Source organism: Bombina bombina, chromosome 8 (assembly GCF_027579735.1).
Source record: "Bombina bombina isolate aBomBom1 chromosome 8, aBomBom1.pri, whole genome shotgun sequence".
Classification (NCBI taxonomy): domain Eukaryota; kingdom Metazoa; phylum Chordata; class Amphibia; order Anura; family Bombinatoridae; genus Bombina; species Bombina bombina.
Genome location: NC_069506.1, coordinates 109187586 through 109208974, shown reverse-complemented (window position 1 = coordinate 109208974; position 21389 = coordinate 109187586). Strand labels below are relative to the sequence as shown.

At 39.1% G+C, this 21389-nt stretch overlaps 1 protein-coding gene across 3 annotated transcripts in view; it reads right to left on the bottom strand.

The window, feature by feature from the left end:
- Positions 1-21389, bottom strand: part of LOC128638504 (oocyte zinc finger protein XlCOF8.4) — a 149162-nt gene that overhangs the window by 7541 nt on the left and 120232 nt on the right. For 2 of the 3 annotated variants that reach the window (XM_053690493.1, XM_053690494.1), the window contains exon 9: positions 19551-20885. The exons of the other annotated variant lie outside the window; for it this stretch is intronic. In XM_053690493.1, the coding sequence (XP_053546468.1) occupies positions 20119-20885 (767 nt within the window). In that variant the 3' untranslated portion in view covers positions 19551-20118. Of the gene's footprint in view, positions 1-19550; positions 20886-21389 lie in introns of those variants that run through there. 3 annotated transcript variants of the gene reach the window in all.

Sequence of the window (21389 nt, the reverse complement as noted above, 5' to 3'; positions counted from 1 at the left end):
CCTTTAGTCCCTTCAAAAAACTTTATAAATGGATCAAAAAACAAAACGTTTTTTCCTAACAGTGTCACCAGTAACTAATGAGCCCTTCAAGCAAGCTGAAATTCCTGTTAAAGTATCTGAATACAGCTTACCCTTCCCTCATGGGGATATTGTCAGCCTTTTCTAGATTTAACACAGTCTGTCTAGAAAAATATAGACTGAACATACCTCATATGCAGCTTAGTCTGCAAACCGTTCTCCCAACTGAAGTTTTCCTATACTCTTCAGGCCTTGTGAGAACAGCAGTGGATCTTAGTTACAAAGTGCTAAGATCATCATCCCTCTTGCAGAAATCTTCATCCCTTTTCTGCCAGAGAGTAAATAGTACACACCGATACTATTTTAAAATAATAAACTCTTGCTTGAGAAGTAAAAAACTACATTTTAGTCACCACATAGCTCTTTGCCCTTCCTAGCAGTTAAGCAGGCAGAGAGAATGACTGGGGGGTGGAGCTAAGGGGGGAGCTATATAGACAGCTCTGCTGTGGGTGCTCTCTCTGCTACTTCCTGTAGGGAAGGAGAATATCCCACAAGTAAGGATGAATCCGTGGACTCGATACATCTTACAAGAGAAATTAAATCTCCTTTCCTCCTGCCTTAAAGGGACACTGAACCCTATTGTGATTCAGATAGAGCATGCAATTTTAAGCAACTTTCTAATTTACTCCTATTATCAAATTAATTTCATTCTCTTGGTATCTTTATTTGAAATGCAAGAATGTAAGTTTAGATGCCGGCCCATTTTTGGTGAACACACTGTGTTGTTCTTGTTGATTGGTGGGTAAATTCACCTACCAATAAACAAGTGCTTTTCATGGTTCTGAACCAAAAAAATAGCTTAGATTCCTTCTTTTTCAAATAAAGAAAGCAAGAGAACGAACAAAAATTTATAATAGAAGTAAATTAGAAAGTTGTTTAAAATTGATCTGTATCCTGAAAGAAAAAAATTGGGTTCAGTGTCCCTTTAAATTGTGACAATGGAAATATTGATATATTGCTTTCTTCTTTTTCAGATTAATAAATTGTGAATGGTGGTAACTTGGTGACAATGGGTCCTGTGTAGAATTTTAATTAGAGATGGACTAGTAGGTCCAATTTTGTTGTATATTGATGTAATATAGTTGTTCCACGGGTCAGCCTGCATACCTAGCAGGCGAGACTGGCTTGAAGTTGGTATAAAGCAGATTCCCAAGTGTAGTAAATGGTGGCTAGTAAGGGTGCAGGGTGCGACAGAAGAGTGCACAAGCATAAAGGAAAAAGGAGGTGCTCACCACTGGTAAGTCAGTATTTTCATGCATAGAAGGTATCTCCAGCCTTGGTTAAGTTTAAAAAGGGACCTTTATTTCCCTTGCATGGTCCAAAGTACAAAAACAAACTTGGTATGCCCCAATTCCAATTACTGGGAGCTTAGTTAAGGGACTTGTTGCTTTTTTTTTTTTTAAATGTCAATCTGTTAACTAAATGAGACCATTAATGTTTCCACTAAGAAATGTCTTGTCCATCTTCCATGAGGTCTGGGTAATAGGGTATGGGATATTAAGGTGGTAAAGGTATTACATACACACACACACAGAAAAGGTTATACAACTCTTATTTGTGGTTTGTTGAAAACCTGTTAACATGAGGCATGTTTTAGCATTAAAAAAATCACTAGTCGATATATAGTAAGGGAGATGTTCTATAATAATTCTAAACTATTCAGCAAAAAAACACAGTACAGCAATACTTTACAGCTAAAGGGCCACAAAAGCTGAATTATGTGGCAGGGCTAGTGCAAAATGTACAGCATTGTAGCAGCATTAAAGGGACAGTCTACACCAGAATTGTTATTGTTTTAAAAGATACATACCCATTCACTAGTTTTGCGTAACCAATACCGTTATATTAATACACTTTTTACTTCTGTGATTATCTTGTATCTAAACTTATGCAAACTGCCCCCTTATTTTAGTTCTTTTGACAGATTTTCATTTTAGCCAATCAATGCTGACTCGTAGGTAACTTCATGTGGACACAAGATTGTATACTCGCCAGAAATTATTTATATGTTATAACAAGAATAGATGGTACAGGTTTTATGCTTATACCCATAGTAGTCAGTGTGTTAAAAATATCATACATTTGCTAGTTATATTGTTTAGCTATTCTGTAAGTACTGTCTCTCAATGGTTTTCCCTTTTGCTATGTTGGCTATTATGAACATGAAAAAACAGCAAATACTTGCCAAAGAAATGTGAATTAAAAACTATCAGCCAGATTACAAGTTTTGCATTATGGCTGGCTCACTACTAACTTGCAAGTTATTTCCACCGCTCACCTTTAATAGCGCTGCTATTACAGGTTTTCTAAAAAACGGCGTTTGCAGGCAATATGGCATCGTTGAGCTCCATACCGCACACAAATACCAGCGCTGCTTTGAGCTGCTTTTACGTGCTCGTGCACAATTTCCCCATAGACATCAATGGGGAGAGCCGGCTAAAAAAAAGCCTAACACCTGCAATAAAGTAGCGTAAAGCTCCGTAACGCAGACCCATTGATTCCTATGGGGAAAGAAAATTTGTTTAAACTTAACACCCTAACATAAACCCCGAGTCTAAACACCCCTAATCTGCCGCCCCCAACACCTACATTACACTTATTAACCCCTAATCTGCCGCCCCCTACCTACACTTACTAACCCCTAATCTGCCGCCCCCAATGTCGCCCCGCCACCTACCTACACTTATTAACCCCTAATCTGCCGCCCCCAAGGTCGCCGCCACCACTATACTAAAGTTATTAACCCCTAAACCTCTGGCCTCCCACATCACTAACACTAAATAAATATATTAACCCCTAAACCTAACCCTAAGTCTAACCCTAACACCCCTAACTTTAATATAATTAAAATAAATCTAAATAAAAATTACTATTATTACCTAAATAATACCTATTTAAGACTAAATACTTACCTGTAAAATAAACCCTAAGCTAGCTACAATATAACTAATAGTTACATTGTAGCTATCTTAGGTTTTATTTTTATTTTACAGGTAAGTTTGTATTTATTTTAACTAGGTAGACTAGTTAGTAAATAGTTATTAACTATTTACTAGCTACCTAGTTAAAATAAATACAAATTTACCTATAAAATAAAACCTAACCTGACACTAAAATTAAATAAATTAAAAAAAAAAACATTTATCTAAATTACAAAAAATAATAAACACTAAATTACACAAAATAAAAAAGAAATTATCAAATATTTTAAGTAATGACACCTAATTTAATAGCCCTATCAAAATAAAAAAGCCCCCCCAAAATGAAAAAAACTAAACTGCCAATGGCCCTTAAAAGGGCCTTTTGCGGGGCATTGCCCCAAAGAAATCAGCTCTTTTACCTGTAAAAAAAAAAATACAAACAACCCCCCAACAGTAAAACCCACCACCCACACAACCAACCCCTCCAAATAAAAACCTACCTAAAAAACCTAAGCTCCCCATTGCCCTGAAAAGGGCATTTGAATGGGCATTGCCCTTAAAAGGGCATTTAGCTCTTTTACGGTGCCCAAAGTTCCTAATCTAAAGATAAAACCCACCCAATAAACCCTTAAAAACCCAACACTAACCCCCGAAGATTCACTTACAGTTTTTGAAGACTGGACATCCATCCTCATCCAGCCGGGAGAAGTCTTCATCCAATTGGTAATTGGTGAGCGTTCTCCATATCTAGTGCAGACCCATGAGGGAGACAAAATGGCTACCGTCTATACAGCTGCAAAACGGAGCTCCGGTCTCACCTTGATGTTGTTGTATCTGTGGGAAACTCAGCTTTCTCTGGGTGTCAGTTAGGAGTCCAACAAGAAGTCCCCCTAACATAGAGGATTTAATTTGTATCCAAATCTGATTGTTTTTAGGGCAATTGTAACTGGAGCTCTGAAAAAATGAGTCCATTCATGTGTGCTGCTGGCTCCGCCCCCCGTGTAATGTTAGGTTTAATTGTAAGACAGGTTAGGTTTTATTTTACAGGAAAATTTGTATTTATTTTTACTAGGTAGTTAGTAAATAGTTAATAACTATTTACTAACTAGTCTACCTAGTTAAAATAAATACAAACTTACATGTGAAATAAAAATAAAACCTAAGATAGATACAATGTAACTATTAGTTATATTGTAGCTAGCTTAGGTTTTATTTTACAGGTAAGTATTTATTTAGTTTTAAATAGGAATAATTTAGGTATTAATTGTAATTTTTATTTGGAATTATTTTAATTATGTTAAAGTTAGTGGGTGTTAGGGTAACGTTAGGGTTAGACTTAGGGTTAGGTTTAGGGGTTAATATTTTTAGTATAGTGGCGGCGACATTGGGGGCAGCAGATTAGGTGTTAATAAGTGTAGTTAGCTTGCGGCGATTTTGGAGGCAGCAGCTTAGGGGTTAATAACAGTAATGTAGGATGTGGCGATGTTAGGGACAGCAGATTAGGGGTTAATAATATTTAACTAGTGTTTACGATGCGGGACTGCGGCGGTTTAGGGGTTAATATGTTTATTATAGTGGCGGCGATGTCCGGAGCGGCAGATTAGGGGTTAAAAAATGTATTTTAGTGTTTGCGATGCGGTAGGGCCTCGGTTTAGGGGTTAATAGGTAGTTTATGGGTGTTAGTGTACTTTGTAACATTTTAGTTATGAGTTTTATGCTACAGCTTTGTAACGTAAAACCCATAACTACTGACTTTCAGATGACAATACGGATCTTGTAGTTATGGGCTGTACCGCTCACTTTTTGGCCTGACAGGCAAACTCGTAATACCGGCGCTATGGAAGTCCCATTGAAAAATTACTTTTTGAAAGGTGCGGTAGTTATGTTGCGTGAAGGCCCAAAAAAGTGTGCGGTACAGCTGTACATACAAGCAGCGGTAGTGAAAAAGCAGCGTTATACTCATAACGCAAAACTCGTAATCTAGCCGTTTATGAATTCAAACTGGAAGATAACATTTATTTTGCAGATAAGGTCAACTCCTAACTTTGTATTGGTGGTCAAGAAAAGAATCTGTAAGCCTGACCAAGAATTAAAGGAACTGTTTTTTGTTTCAGTTCTACATTTAAAAAAAAATGCCCTTTTACTAACAAGGAGATTTATCTTAATGTTGCGTCAAATAGAGACAACTAAAAATACTAGTGAAATAGCTACAACAATTTGGAGAACATTTCTCTTATTTCTGTCATTTAATTTAGTTGCGAGAAGGGAAGGGTCTGTTTCATAAGAAAGTTCATTTTATTAAAATTTTTAATAAAATATCACATTAAAATACTTTATCAATACTATAACAAAATCATGTTTTAAAGATGTAAAAACGTTGTAGGTTGCAAGGAAGAATTGTTGGATAATTTTAATTAAAAAAAAAAGAAGAAAAGAAAATTATGCCTTTTTATTTATTGAAAAGTCCTAATAAAAAAAACAAATATATCAATGAGAAATGCATTGCAATATATGTAGGACAAACCAAGAAAGTGCAGAAAAAACTGAGACAGCATATTAAACATAAAAAAAGCTTTAAACCTTTTTTTTCTCAAAATATTACCAGCAGGTACAGAATAAGAACCTCCCTTATTAGCTTAGTTGAGAAATTATCCTAAACTGAACCTGTGGATTTACAAAATGAAAAAACATTTTTCCTGAAGGCAGTAACACAGTTTAATTTAATAACATAAATTATGCTTACCTGATAATTTTCTTTTCTTCTGATGGAAAGAGTCCACAGCTGCATTCATTACTTTTCAGAAATAAGAACCTGGTCACCAGGAGGAGGCAACAAAAGCAACGTTTCGGGCTATTCATGATTAGCATGATTAAGGGTAAATAGACCGAAACATTGCTTTTGTTTGCTGCTGTGTGCCTACATGCTTTTTGTAAGCTAAAAGAAAATAAATGACATAAAGACAAGAACTTTTCCTCTTTATTTGGTGCTGTGGACTCTTGCTGTTGTGGACCCTCCATAAGAGACAAAATAAATTCTGACACTTCTCTGCCAACCTCCTCGGACGAAAGGCAAAGAATGACTGGGGGATGAGGGGAGTGGGAGGAGTATTTAAGCCTTTGGTTCTTATTTCCCAAAAGTAATGAATGCAGCTGTGGAATCTTTCCAATTAAGAAGAAAATTATGATTAACAGTTTTAGGAAGTCTCTTTATAATTCTATTATCAGTTTAGTAGAGTGCATTTATAATTGTTTTAATATTTTTTTTATTTTTTTTAACAGCAAAATTATTTAATACATAGAACAACATTTGCCCATACATAAAGTTAACAGTAGAGTACAAAACAAAATATTGTGACACACAATTTAGCTATGTGGCTGGTAGGGGGGTAACTGTTCTGGGCGTCGAGTTGAGTCACAAATTTTAGGGCCCATATAGATAACTGTAATGGTGTTAGTAGAAAACGACCAGCTTTAAAAAGAGAAAACCTAAGTTGTGTCTAAAGAGTTGTCAAATAATTGTTTTAATATTTAAGGCTCTTTTATATTTTTTTTTCATACCACTCACATAATCTGCACTCAATAATCTTCACTAAAACACAAGTTAGAGTATGGAATTGACAGTTGTATGTCTAAAGCAAAAACATATGATTTATGGAACTTGTTAGCTATCCTCTGTAAACAACCAAATCATGTTGAAAAGCAAATCTGATTAAATTTCTTATTTGGGGCTTGATTCTCAAAAACTTGCAGAAATCATCATCTTATTTTACTGTGTAATATATTGTAAAGTAAGAGTCTTTCTTTAACGAGATACACAGTATCTAAGGTAAAAATTGCATTTAAAGGGACAATCCAGTCAAAATCTAAATGCACATAGATTAATTACATCTTTGAATAGAAACATATTTGCAATATACATGTATTGGCAAAAATGCTTGTAGTAAAAGTTATTGCTGTTTTAGTGTTAACATTTTTCTTTGCACGTGCATGTGAAGAATAGCTAGATATTAGTGCACCAGCATTTTAAATACTGCAGCTGCTCAGAGCACCAGTGGGGCTTGTACCATGTTAGCAATTACAAAATTGGAGTCGTTGCCAGATGGTACAACCATTTTAGGCTCTCTGAGCAAGTGCTGTTTTTAAAATGCTGGTGCACGGTGCATACTTAAATACACTTTTGAAACAGCTATAATTTTATTAGAAGCATTTTTGCTAATACATGTATTAGGGTGATCATATTGCCGCTTTAAAAAGGGACACATATGAAAAATACATATGTCAGGGCTGTTTTCAGGGATGTTTAAAGAAATGTTTTGTATAATAACCCTGACATATGTGTTTTTCATATGTGTCCCTTATTAAAGCAGCAATATGGTCACTTCTATTCAATACTAAAATGTAATCATGTGGATTCCAATTTCGGCTGGAATGTCCCTTTAATACTAATAAGGCATCTTATAGAATCTTTCCAAACCAGAAAGCTTTAAATAATCAGGCCCTAAGAAACAGGTAGCAAACATTTCAGACTGAGAATCAAGGGTGGTGGCGCATAAATAGCTACATAATAATTGCCATGTTGAATGTAGTGAAATACAAAGCTTGTGTTTGTTTATACCACCATGTGTAAGTGTAACACTTACAAAATTTAAGCTATATACTGAGGGAGCTTCCTAAAGCTGGAATTAAATGAACAGTCTAGTCAAAAAACAAAATTTATGCTTACCTGATAAATGTATTTCTCATGTGGTGTATCCAGTCCACGGATTCATCCATTACTTGTGGGATATTCTCCTTCCCAACAGGAAGCTGGTGCTATCAAAATCACCGAAGCTCTCTCCTGCCTGATCCTGGCAATCAGACGAGGGAGCAGAGGAAACGGTGGAAACACATAAGCCAGGTTGAAGGACCAAGGCGCTGCTAGAGCATCTATCAACGTTGCCTTGGGGTCCCTGGACCTGGTCCCATAACAAGGAAGCTTGGCGTTCTGGCGAGACGCCATGAGATCCAGTTCTGGTTTGCCCCAAAGTTGAATCAACTGAGCAAATACCTCCGGATGGAGTTCCCACTTTCCCGGATGAAAAGTCTGTCGACTTAGAAAATCCGCCTCCCAGTTCTCGACTCCTGGGATATGGATAGCAGATAGATGGCAAGAGTGAACCTCTGCCCATAGAATTATCTTTGAAACCTCCAACATTGCTAGGGAACTCCTTGTTCCCCCCCCCCCCTGGTGGTTGATGTAGGCTACAGTCGTGATATTGTCCGACTGAAATCCGATGAACCTGACCCCAGCTAGCTGAGGCATTGAAAATCGCTCTTAGTTTCAGAATGTTTATCGGAAGGAGTGCCTCCTCCTGAGTCCATGAGCCCTGAGCCTTCAGGGAGTTCCAGACTGCACCCCAGCCCAGAAGGCTGGCATCTGTTGTTACTATAGTCCAATCTGGCCTGCGGAAGCTCATCCCCTTGGACAGATGGACCTGACATAGCCACCAGAGAAGAGAATCCCTGGTCTCTTGATCCAGATTTAGTAGAGGGGACAAATCTGTGTAATCCCCAGTCCACTGACTGAGCATGCAAAGTTGCAGCGGTCTGAGATGTAGGCGGGCAAACGGTACTATGTCCATTGCCGCTACCATTAAACCGATTACTTCCATACACTGAGCCACTGAAGGACGAGAAGTGGAATAAAGAACACGGCAAGAGTCTAGAAGTTTTGACAATCTGGCCTTCGTTAGGTAAATCTTCATTTCTACCAAATTTATCAGAGTCCCTAGGAATAAAACTTTTGTTAGAGGTGATAGAGAACTCTTTTCTTCATTCACCTTTCACCCATGGGACCTCAGAAATGCCAGAACAATGTCCGTATGGGACCTGGCGATTTGAAAAGTCGACGCCTGTATCAGAATGTCGTCTAAGTAAGGGGCTACTGCTATACCCCGCGGCCTTAGGACCGCTAGGAGGGACCCTAGAACCTTTGTAAAGATTCTTGGTGCCAGGATGGTACTCTGAGAAATTTGTTTAAGATCTTGAGATCTAAGATTGGTCTGAATGTTCCCTCTTTCTTGGGAACTACAAACAGATTTGAATAGAAGCCCTGCCCCTGTTCCTCCTGCGGAACTGGGTGGATCACTCCCATAACTAGGAGGTCTTGGACACAATGTAAGAATGCCTCTCTCTTTATCTGGTTTGCAGATAAATGTGAGAAATGAAATCTCCCTTTTGGGGGAGAGGTTTTAATTCCAGAAGATAACCCTTGGACACAATTTCCAATGCCAGGGATCCTGGGCATCTCTTGCCCAAGCCTGGGCGAAGAGAGAGAGTCTGCCCCCTACTAGATCCGTTTCCGGATCGGGGGCTGCTCCTTCATGCTGTCTTAGAGGCACCAGCAGGCTTTTTGGCCTGTTTCCACTTGTTCCAAGCCTGGTTAGGTCTCCAGACCGGCTTAGACTGGGCAAAAGTTCCCTCTTGTTTTGTGTTAGAGGAAGTTGAAGCTGCGCCACTCTTGAAGTTTCGAAAGGGCCGAAAACTAGACTGTTTGGTCCTTAATTTGTTGGACCTGTCTTGAGGAAGGGCGTGACCTTTTCCTCCAGTGATGTCAGAAATGATCTCCTTCAGTCCAGGCCCGAATAGGGTCTATCCTTTGAAGGGAATGTTGAGAAGTTTAGACTTTGAAGTCACATCAGCTGACCAGGATTTAAGCCATAGCGCCCTACGCGCCTGAATAGCAAAACCTGAATTTTTAGCCGTTAGCCTTGTCGAGAGCTGCAAGAGAATGACTGGGAGTGGAAGTTGGGGGAGGAGCTATATAGACAGCTCTGCTGTGGGTGATCCTCTTGCAGCTTCCTGTTGGGAAGGAGAATATCCCACAAGTAATGGATGAATCCGTGGACACACCTTACAAGAGAAATAAACTTTCATGATTCAGATAGGACATGTAATTTTAAACAACTTTCTAATTTACTTTTATCATCACATTTGCTTTGTTCTTCTGGTATTCTTAGTTGAAAGCTTAACTTATGTAGTCTCATATGCTAATGTATAAGCCCTTGAAGGTCGCCTCTTATCTGAATGCATTTGACATGTTTTTCACAGCTACAGGGCATGAGTTCATGTGTGCCATATAGATAAAAGTGTGCTCATGCCAGTGGAGTTGTTAGAGGGCACTGATTGGCTAAAATGCAAGTCTGTCAAAAGAACTGAGATAAGGGGGCAGTCTGTAGAAGTTTAGATACAAGATAATCACAGAGGTAAAAGTGTATATTAATATCATTGTGTTGGTTATGGAAAACTGGGGAATGGGTGATAAAGGCATTATCTATCTTTTTAAACAATACAAATTCCTGAGTAGACTGTCCCTTTAATATGGACACTAAAGTCAAAATTAAACTTTCATGATTCAGACAGAGAATGCAATACAAAGAAAAAAAAACAACTTTCCAATGTACTTCCATTGTGTATTTAAACTGTGCACATTTTTTATATTCACTGTAAAACACCATGTTGAGTATATGCAAGAGTTCATTGTGTATACATATGAGTCTGTGATTCGCTGATGGCTGTCACATGATACAGGGAGCAGGAAGATGGAAGATTATTATTATTTATTTATTTTAAATCTGTCACAACAAAAACGAACTGTTCATTTGAAATTCAAAGGCCTGGATTTAAGAACACTAATACTAAAAATGCATAAATAGGTTTTAATGTAATCTGTATATATTGAAAACCTCCATATGAAATAGGATCTAAATTATCAGCTTTAAAAACCAAATACAAGAAAATAACAACAATGATTCCACAAACCTGTATTTAACACATGTAATAAAGTTTTATGGGTAAAACATTTATTATTATATTCACAAATTCACACAATACAAAAAAAATGAATGTGCACATATAAGCATTTTCATGTAAAATAAGGCTTGTTTTCTGTGTAGAAACGTCCCCCACATTGGGAACATATAAAATATTTCTCTATGGCATACGTCTTCTGATGTGTAAAGGGATATTAAAATGATTTTTATATATTATTATTATTATTATCGGTTATTTGTGGAGCAACAACAGATTATGCAGCGCTATAAACAAAGGGGGAGTACCACAAAACAATTATAGAGATCAAATGGGTAGAGGGCCCTGCCGAGAGTTGCACTGTTGTAGTCAGCTCTTAAGAAGGTGATCTACAAACAGCTGGACTTTTAGGCTTACATGCTAAGGGGGTTCAGGGGATAGCAATGGAGGAGAGGAACTGGTATTAGGAAAGGTTAGTGTAGGTTGTATGCATCCCTGAATAGTAGAGTCTTTAGGGAGCACTTGAAGCTTTTAAAACTAGAAGAGAGTCTTGTGGAGTATATGTATGCCATATATGCACTGTATATATTAGAAATCAAAGGAATATCAATTTTTTTTTTATTTATTTATGCCTCAGACATTATGTACTGCATTGCAAAAGATGTGCATGCAAAAATCAATCATTTAAAAGCATTTACAATTCTCATGTTGCAAGTAAAATACACATTGTTTTTCAAGCCAGGGAAATAAACCAGCTCCTGCACACATCAACCAATCAATATGCAGCATGTAGGCGTGTCAGATTTCTGCATTCCAAGTCTCCCTAAGGGTGATAGGGGAAACCAGATGTCGACTCCTTGCCCAATGTGCTCATAGGGATATGACTGCCTCTCACTCACGAGGCCCATAGAAGGGCGGGCAAAACTATTGTTTGGGGTTGCCGTTTCCCTTGTTCAGAGGAGAATTACCTGGTAATTCGGGGCTTGACTGACCTTGTTAGGCAGGATCAGACTGATATTCTTCAGGAAAGTTTTCCTCTGTGAAAAGCACAATTGGGCAAAAAAAGCTACTCCCAGGTGGTAAACGGGCCATAGAACAAGCCATTGAGCTGTTGTTCGTTTCTGGCAGACTGCTTCTCTTTCTGTTTACATTGTTTTTCAAGACTGGGACACATCTGTGGCCAGCTAGGGACAGAAATAAACCAGCTCCTGCACACATCAACCAATCAATATGCAGCATGTAGGCGTGTCAGATTTCTGCATTCCATGGTGGAATGCACTGCAGCCTTTCTGAAGGAAGTTGGAACACTACAATGTTAAAGAGGCATAATACTAATATACTTAATCACCAGCATAATTGTAAACAACTGACATGAAAATATCACCTGAACATCTCAAACTTTCTTCAGCTCACCAGAGTAAGTTCTTTCTGAACAGTTATACTCAGCTGCTGACCAAATGCAAGTTGAAAACAAAAAAACAAAACAAAAACAATCAAAAGACAATCAGTTTCAGCAGTACAGAGGTCAAGCTTTGCTTTGATCTCGTGAGATTTCAAACTTTCATGATTCAGATAGGGCATGCAATTTCAAACAACTTTCCAATGTACTTGTATCATCAAATTTGCTTTGTTCTCTTGGTATTCTTAGTTGAAAGCTAAACCTAGGTAGGCTCATATGCTAATTTCTAAGCCCTTGAACGCCGCCTCTTATCTGAATGCATTTGAAATATTTTTACAGCTAGAGGGCATTACTTCATGTGTGTCATATAAATAACATTGTGATCACGCCCATGGACTTATTACTTATGAGAGGGAACTGATTGGCTAAACTGCAAGTCTGTCAAAAGAACTGAAATAAGAGGGCAGTCTGCAGAGGCTTAGATACAAGGTAATCACAGAGGTAAAAAAGTATATTAATATAACCGTGTTGGTTATGCAAAACTGGGGAATGGGTAATAAAGGGATTATCTATCTTTTTAAACAATTAACATATCTGGAGTAGACTGCCCCTTTAAAATGGACACTCAAGTCAAAATTAAACTTTCATGATTCAGATAGAGCAGCAATTTTAAACAACTTTCCAGTTTACTTCCATTAACAAAATGTACACAGTCTTTTTATATTTACACTTTTTGAGTCACCAGCTCCTACTGAGCAAGAATTCACAGAATATACATATATGCATTTGTGATTGGCTGATGGCTGTCACAGGATGCAGTGGGGGTAGAAATAGACATAACTGAAAATTTTCTGAAAAACATCTACTACTCATTTGAAGTTCAGACTAAGTGCTATTGCACTGTCTTGTTATCATGCATTTGTTTATTATGCAATTCTACTTTATTCACTAGTCCTTTAAACTGAATAGGAAAATAACATGACAGTGCCTGCACATGACAAATGCTCACTCCTTTTAAAGTTCTGATTGGCTGCTTAAAGTCTGTTAACAGTGGGGTGTGAATACTTAGGAAAAATTGAGGCAAAATATCTTCCTTTTTTACAAGTGACGGATTTTCTAGTCAGCTTTTTACAGCTATGCAGCATCACTTTCAAGTGCTTCAACATTTGGGTATTATGTCCCTTTATGGGTTAATTTATAGGAAAAGGAAAAAAAAAACAGAATTTATGTTTACCTGATAAATTTCTTTCTCCAACGGTGTGTCCGGTCCACGGCGTCATCCTTACTTGTGGGATATTCTCTTCCCCAACAGGAAATGGCAAAGAGCCCAGCAAAGCTGGTCACATGATCCCTCCTAGGCTCCGCCTACCCCAGTCATTCGACCGACGTTAAGGAGGAATATTTGCATAGGAGAAACCATATGGTACCGTGGTGACTGTAGTTAAAGAAAATAAAATATCAGACCTGATTAAAAAAACCAGGGCGGGCCGTGGACCGGACACACCGTTGGAGAAAGAAATTTATCAGGTAAACATAAATTCTGTTTTCTCCAACATAGGTGTGTCCGGTCCACGGCGTCATCCTTACTTGTGGGAACCAATACCAAAGCTTTAGGACACGGATGAAGGGAGGGAGCAAATCAGGTCACCTAAATGGAAGGCACCACGGCTTGCAAAACCTTTCTCCCAAAAATAGCCTCAGAAGAAGCAAAAGTATCAAACTTGTAAAATTTGGTAAAAGTGTGCAGTGAAGACCAAGTCGCTGCCCTACATATCTGATCAACAGAAGCCTCGTTCTTGAAGGCCCATGTGGAAGCCACAGCCCTAGTGGAATGAGCTGTGATTCTTTCGGGAGGCTGCCGTCCGGCAGTCTCGTAAGCCAATCTGATAATGCTTTTAATCCAAAAAGAGAGAGATGTAGAAGTTGCTTTTTGACCTCTCCTTTTACCTGAATAAACAACAAACAAGGAAGATGTTTGTCTAAAATCCTTTGTAGCATCTAAATAGAATTTTAGAGCGCGAACAACATCCAAATTGTGCAACAAACGTTCCTTCTTTGAAACTGGTTTTGGACACAGAGAAGGTACGATAATCTCCTGGTTAATGTTTTTGTTAGAAACAACTTTTGGAAGAAAACCAGGTTTAGTACGTAAAACCACCTTATCTGCATGGAACACCAGATAAGGAGGAGAACACTGCAGAGCAGATAATTCTGAGACTCTTCTAGCAGAAGAAATCGCAACTAAAAACAAAACTTTCCAAGATAATAACTTAATATCAACGGAATGTAAGGGTTCAAACGGAACCCCCTGAAGAACTGAAAGAACTAAATTGAGACTCCAAGGAGGAGTCAAAGGTTTGTAAACAGGCTTGATTCTAACCAGAGCCTGAACAAAGGCTTGAACATCTGGCACAGCTGCCAGCTTTTTGTGAAGTAATACCGACAAGGCAGAAATCTGTCCCTTCAGGGAACTTGCAGATAATCCTTTTTCCAATCCTTCTTGAAGGAAGGATAGAATCCTAGGAATCTTAACCTTGTCCCAAGGGAATCCTTTAGATTCACACCAACAGATATATTTTTTCCAAATTTTGTGGTAAATCTTTCTAGTCACAGGCTTTCTGGCCTGAACAAGAGTATCGATAACAGAATCTGAGAATCCTCGCTTCGATAAAATCAAGCGTTCAATCTCCAAGCAGTCAGCTGGAGTGAAACCAGATTCGGATGTTCGAACGGACCCTGAACAAGAAGGTCTCGTCTCAAAGGTAGCTTCCAAGGTGGAGCCGATGACATATTCACCAGATCTGCATACCAAGTCCTGCGTGGCCACGCAGGAGCTATCAAGATCACCGACGCCCTCTCCTGCTTGATCCTGGCTATCAGCCTGGGGATGAGAGGAAATGGCGGGAACACATAAGCTAGTTTGAAGGTCCAAGGTGCTACTAGTGCATCCACTAGAGCCGCCTTGGGATCCCTGGATCTGGCCCCGTAGCAAGGAACTTTGAAGTTCTGACGAGAGGCCATCAGATCCATGTCTGGAATGCCCCACAGGTGAGTGACTTGGGCAAAGATTTCCGGATGGAGTTCCCACTCCCCCGGATGCAATGTCTGCCGACTCAGAAAATCCGCTTCCCAATTTTCCACTCCTGGGATGTGGATAGCAGACAGGTGGCAGGAGTGAGACTCCGCCCAAAGAATAATTTTGGTTACTTCTTCCATCGCTAGGGAACTCCTTGTTCCCCCCTGATGGTTGATGTACGCAACAGTCGTCATGTTGTCTGATTGAAACCGTATGAACCTGGTCCTCGCAAGCTGGGGCCAGGCCTGGAGAGCATTGAATATCGCTCTCAGTTCCAGAATATTTATCGGTAGAAGAGATTCTTCCCGAGACCAAAGACCCTGAGCTTTCAGGGATCCCCAGACCGCGCCCCAGCCTATCAGACTGGCGTCGGTCGTGACAATGACCCACTCTGGTCTGTGGAACATCATCCCTTGAGACAGATTGTCCAGGGACAGCCACCAACGGAGTGAGTCTCTGGTTCTCTGATTTACTTGTATCTTCGGAGACAAGTCTGTATAGTCCCCATTCCACTGACTGAGCATGCACAGTTGTAATGGTCTTAGATGAATGCGCGCAAAAGGAACTATGTCCATCGCCGCCACCATCAACCCGATCACTTCCATGCACTGAGCTATGGAAGGAAGAGGAACGGAATGAAGTATCCGACAAGAGTCCAGAAGCTTTGTTTTTCTGGCCTCTGTTAGAAAAATCCTCATTTCTAAGGAGTCTATAATTGTTCCCAAGAAGGGAACCCTTGTTGACGGGGATAGAGAACTCTTTTCCACGTTCACTTTCCAGCCGTGAGATCTGAGAAAGGCCAGGACAATGTCCGTGTGAGCCTTTGCTTGAGGAAGGGACGACGCTTGAATCAGAATGTCGTCCAGGTAAGGTACTACTGCAATGCCCCTTGGTCTTAGCACCGCTAGAAGGGACCCTAGTACCTTTGTGAAAATCCTTGGAGCAGTGGCTAATCCGAAAGGAAGCGCCACGAACTGGTAATGTTTGTCCAGGAATGCAAACCTTAGGAACCGATGATGTTCCTTGTGGATAGGAATATGTAGATACGCATCCTTTAAATCCACCGTGGTCATGAATTGACCTTCCTGGATGGAAGGAAGGATAGTTCGAATGGTTTCCATCTTGAACGATGGGACCTTGAGAAATTTGTTTAAGATCTTGAGATCTAGGATTGGTCTGAACGTTCCCTCTTTTTTGGGAACTATGAACAGATTGGAGTAGAACCCCATCCCTTGTTCTCTTAATGGAACAGGATGAATCACTCCCATTTTTAACAGGTCTTCTACACAATGTAAGAACGCCTGTCTTTTTATGTGGTCTGAAGACAACTGCGACCTGTGGAACCTCCCCCTTGGGGGAAGTCCCTTGAATTCCAGAAGATAACCCTGGGAGACTATTTCTAGCGCCCAAGGATCCAGAACATCTCTTGCCCAAGCCTGAGCGAAGAGAGAGAGTCTGCCCCCCACCAGATCCGGTCCCGGATCGGGGGCCAATATTTCATGCTGTCTTGGTAGCAGTGGCAGGTTTCTTGGCCTGCTTTCCCTTGTTCCAGCCTTGCATTGGTCTCCAAGCTGGCTTGGCCTGAGAAGTATTACCCTCTTGCTTAGAGGACGTAGCACCTTGGGCTGGTCCGTTTTTACGAAAGGGACGAAAATTAGGTCTATTTTTTGCCTTGAAAGGCCGATCCTGAGGAAGGGCGTGGCCCTTACCCCCAGTGATATCAGAGATAATCTCCTTCAAGTCAGGACCAAACAACGTTTTCCCCTTGAAAGGAATGTTTAGTAGCTTGTTCTTGGAAGACGCATCAGCCGACCAAGATTTCAACCAAAGCGCTCTGCGCGCCACAATAGCAAACCCAGAGTTCTTAGCCGCTAACTTAGCCAATTGCAAAGAGGCGTCTAGAGTGAAAGAATTAGCCAATTTGAGAGCATTGATTCTGTCCATAATCTCCTCATAAGGAGGAGAGTCACTATCGAGCACCTTAAGCAGTTCATCAAACCAGAAATATGCGGCAGTAGTGACAGGGACAATGCATGAAATGGGTTGTAGAAGGTAACCCTGCTGAACAAACATCTTTTTAAGCAAACCTTCTAATTTTTTATCCATAGGATCTTTGAAAGCACAACTATCCTCTATGGGAATAGTGGTGCGTTTGTTTAAAGTAGAAACCGCTCCCTCGACCTTGGGGACTGACTGCCATAAGTCCTTTCTGGGGTCGACCATAGGAAACAATTTTTTAAATATGGGGGGAGGGACGAAAGGAATACCGGGCCTTTCCCATTCTTTATTAACAATGTCCGCCACCCGCTTGGGTATAGGAAAAGCTTCTGGGAGCCCCGGCACCTCTAGGAACTTGTCCATTTTACATAGTTTCTCTGGGATGACTAAATTTTCACAATCATCCAGAGTGGATAATACCTCCTTAAGCAAAATGCGGAGATGTTCCAATTTAAATTTAAATGTAATCACATCAGATTCAGCCTGCTGAGAAATGTTCCCTAAATCAGTAATTTCTCCCTCAGACAAAACCTCACTGGCCCCCTCAGATTGGGTTAGGGGCCCTTCAGAGACATTAATATCAGCGTCGTCATGCTCTTCAGTAACTAAAACAGAGCAGCCACGCTTACGCTGACAAGGGTTCATTTTGGCTAAAATGTTTTTGACAGAATTATCCATTACAGCCGTTAATTGTTGCATAGTAAGGAGTATTGGCGCGCTAGATGTACTAGGGGCCTCCTGAGTGGGCAAGACTCGTGTAGACGAAGGAGGGAATGATGCAGTACCATGCTTACTCCCCTCACTTGAGGAATCATCTTGGGCATCATTGTCATTATCACATAAATCACATTTATTTAAATGAATAGGAATTCTGGCTTCCCCACATTCAGAACACAGTCTATCTGGTAGTTCAGACATGTTAAACAGGCATAAACTTGATCAGAAAGTACAAAAAACGTTTTAAAATAAAACCGTTACTGTCACTTTAAATTTTAAACTGAACACACTTTATTACTGCAATTGCGAAAAAACATGAAGGAATTGTTCAAAATTCACCAAATTTTCACCACAGCGTCTCAAAGCCTTGAAAATATTGCACACCAATTTTGGAAGCTTTAACCCTTAAAATAACGGAACCGGAGCCGTTTTAAGCTTTAAACCCCTTTACAGTCCCTGGTATCTGCTTTGCTGAGACCCAACCAAACCCAAAGGGGAATACGATACCAAATGACGCCTTCAGAAGTCTTTTATAAGTATCAGAGCTCCTCTCACATGCGACTGCATGCCATGCCTCTCAAAAACAAGTGCGCAACACCGGCGCGAAAATGAGACTCTGCCTATGCTTTGGGAAAGCCCCTAAAGAATAAGGTGTCTAAAACAGTGCCTGCCGATATTATTATATCAAAATACCCAGATAAAATGATTCCTCAAGGCTAAATATGTGTTAATAATCAATCGATTTAGCCCAGAAAAAGTCTACAGTTTAAATAAGCCCTTGTGAAGCCCTTATTTACAATCGTAATAAACATGGCTTACCGGATCCCATAGGGAAAATGACAGCTTCCAGCATTACATCGTCTTGTTAGAATGTGTCATACCTCAAGCAGCAAGGGACTGCAAACTGTTCCCCCAACTGAAGTTAATTGCTCTCAACAGTCCTGTGTGGAACAGCCATGGATTTTAGTTACGGTTGCTAAAATCATTTTCCTCATACAAACAGAATTCTTCATCTCTTTTCTGTTTCTGAGTAAATAGTACGTACCAGCACTATTTGAAAATAACAAACTCTTGATTGAATAATGAAAAACTACAGTTAAACACTAAAAAACTCTAAGCCATCTCCGTGGAGATGTTGCCTGTACAACGGCAAAGAGAATGACTGGGGTAGGCGGAGCCTAGGAGGGATCATGTGACCAGCTTTGCTGGGCTCTTTGCCATTTCCTGTTGGGGAAGAGAATATCCCACAAGTAAGGATGACGCCGTGGACCGGACACACCTATGTTGGAGAAATAATGAAAGTGCATTGCAATTTTTTTTTTATTCATTTTATGTGGATTGACATTTTGAGTTTAATGTCCTTTTAATCACTGAACTGCAAAAATCTACATACAAAATAAATGCTTTAAAAGTATTTTAAACTGTAACTTTGTTAGCAAAAATGGTGCAATAGTGCAATTCCATATGAAACGAAGTGTGATAAGATCTAAGGTAATCACTACTCATGTGGAGCAGAGCTAATTCAGCTTTGTTTGATGCGCACACCTATGTTTATACTGATAGGCAAACAGTATTTACTGTTAAAAAAGCAAAAATATTTATTAAAACATATAAAATATATAAAATACTGCCAATATAATGTGCAAAATGGTGTGTATAAGGGTGCGGATATAATACAGTCAATCAACACTGTCCACGATCGTTTCTCTTAACAGATGGTAGTAGATTGCGTTCAACAGTCCCGCTGTTCCAATAACGGCTATTGTAGAGCAAACTATTTGTGGCTCCGCCCCCTAACATCACCTGCATGTAATGATGTAGATACTCCTGATTTGCAAAACAAATATATACACGTCTACTGTACAGTGTGTAGCTGGACCAATTTGCAGCATACTTAAAATACACACTATAAACTCGAGCCTCTGTACTAGGCATGAAAGAAGAACAAGTTCCAGGGGTATTTTACAGTAAAAGCAAGGAAAATAAATAATAAACGTATATTGCAATGATTCATGTTCATTAATTAAATTAATTAAGGATTTTTAGTTTAAATGTCACTTACATTTTATGTATGAATATTCTGGTGCTTAATAAGGCTTAATTTCTCTGTAAACAATATCTCCATTAAGACCATGAAAGTTCTATCCTGTATGAGTTTTCTGATGGGCAATAAGTTGTGATTGCCAGTTAAAACATTTTCCACAATCAGAACATGAAAATGGTTTCTGTACTGCATGAGTTTTCATATGATTTGAAAGATGTGACTGAAAATGAAAACATTCCCCACACTGGGAACACGAAAACGGTTTCTTTCCTAAATGGATTCTATGGTGTTTAAGAAGGGTTGCTTTCTCTGTAAAACATTTTCCACATTCAGAACATGAGAATGGTTTTTCTCCTGTATGAGTTTTCTGGTGCGTAATAAGATGCGCTTGCCGCGTAAAACATTTCCCACACACAGAACATGAAAATGGTTTCTCTCCAGTGTGGATTTTCTGGTGTTGAACAAGGTTTGATTTTGCTGTAAAACAATTGCCACATTGAGAACATGAAAATGGTTTTTCCCCCGTATGAATATTCCGATGTGTAATAAGATGCGACTGTCGAGTAAAACTTTTCCCACAATCAGAACAAGAATATTTTTTTTCTTCTGTATTACTCTTCTTATTTAGGAAACTATGGTTTACAAGGTCTGTTTCAGTTGAAAGGAAATTGCAGTCTTCAGAATAATTATATTCTTTTTTCCTTTTGTTTATGGTTTGTTCGTGTTCTTGTAAATTAAAGTCATTATAATTATAGGTTGTTTCAGAATAATTTGCATAAATATGTGATACACTTTCATCCTCTTCACTGTATTTCTTTATATGAGAAACTGCATGTTCTGAGACATTCCAGTTCAAGGACCCATCTGTTGTGAAGAAAAACCAATGAAGTGAATTACTTTAAGAATTGCTCAACAAATAACTTTCAGTACATCAAAACTGTAGTTTCTAAACTCCTTCAACAACAAAAATTGAGTTGAAATTGAAGGGAAACAAATTAAAGGGACATAAAACCCCAATTCTATTATCAAAATGTCTTTGTTTTCTTGGCATCCTTTGTCGAAAAGCAGGAAGGTAATCTCCGGAGTCTGCAGCACTATATGGCAGCAGTTATGCAAGAATGTTATATACAATCAAGAGCACGAGAATCTAGATATATCTTCAACAAAGAATAACATTTGAATGAATTACAGCTAATTCAATTAATAAAGTGTGTGCTCTATCTGAATCACAAAATAAACATTTTAAAATTTCATGTCCCTTAAAAATAATAATAATAAAAAAATACTGTATATATATATATATGTAAAGGGTAGTGCTTAGGAGTTTCTTGATCTGCGCTCTGTATGTGGCAAATGTTTATTTTGCTG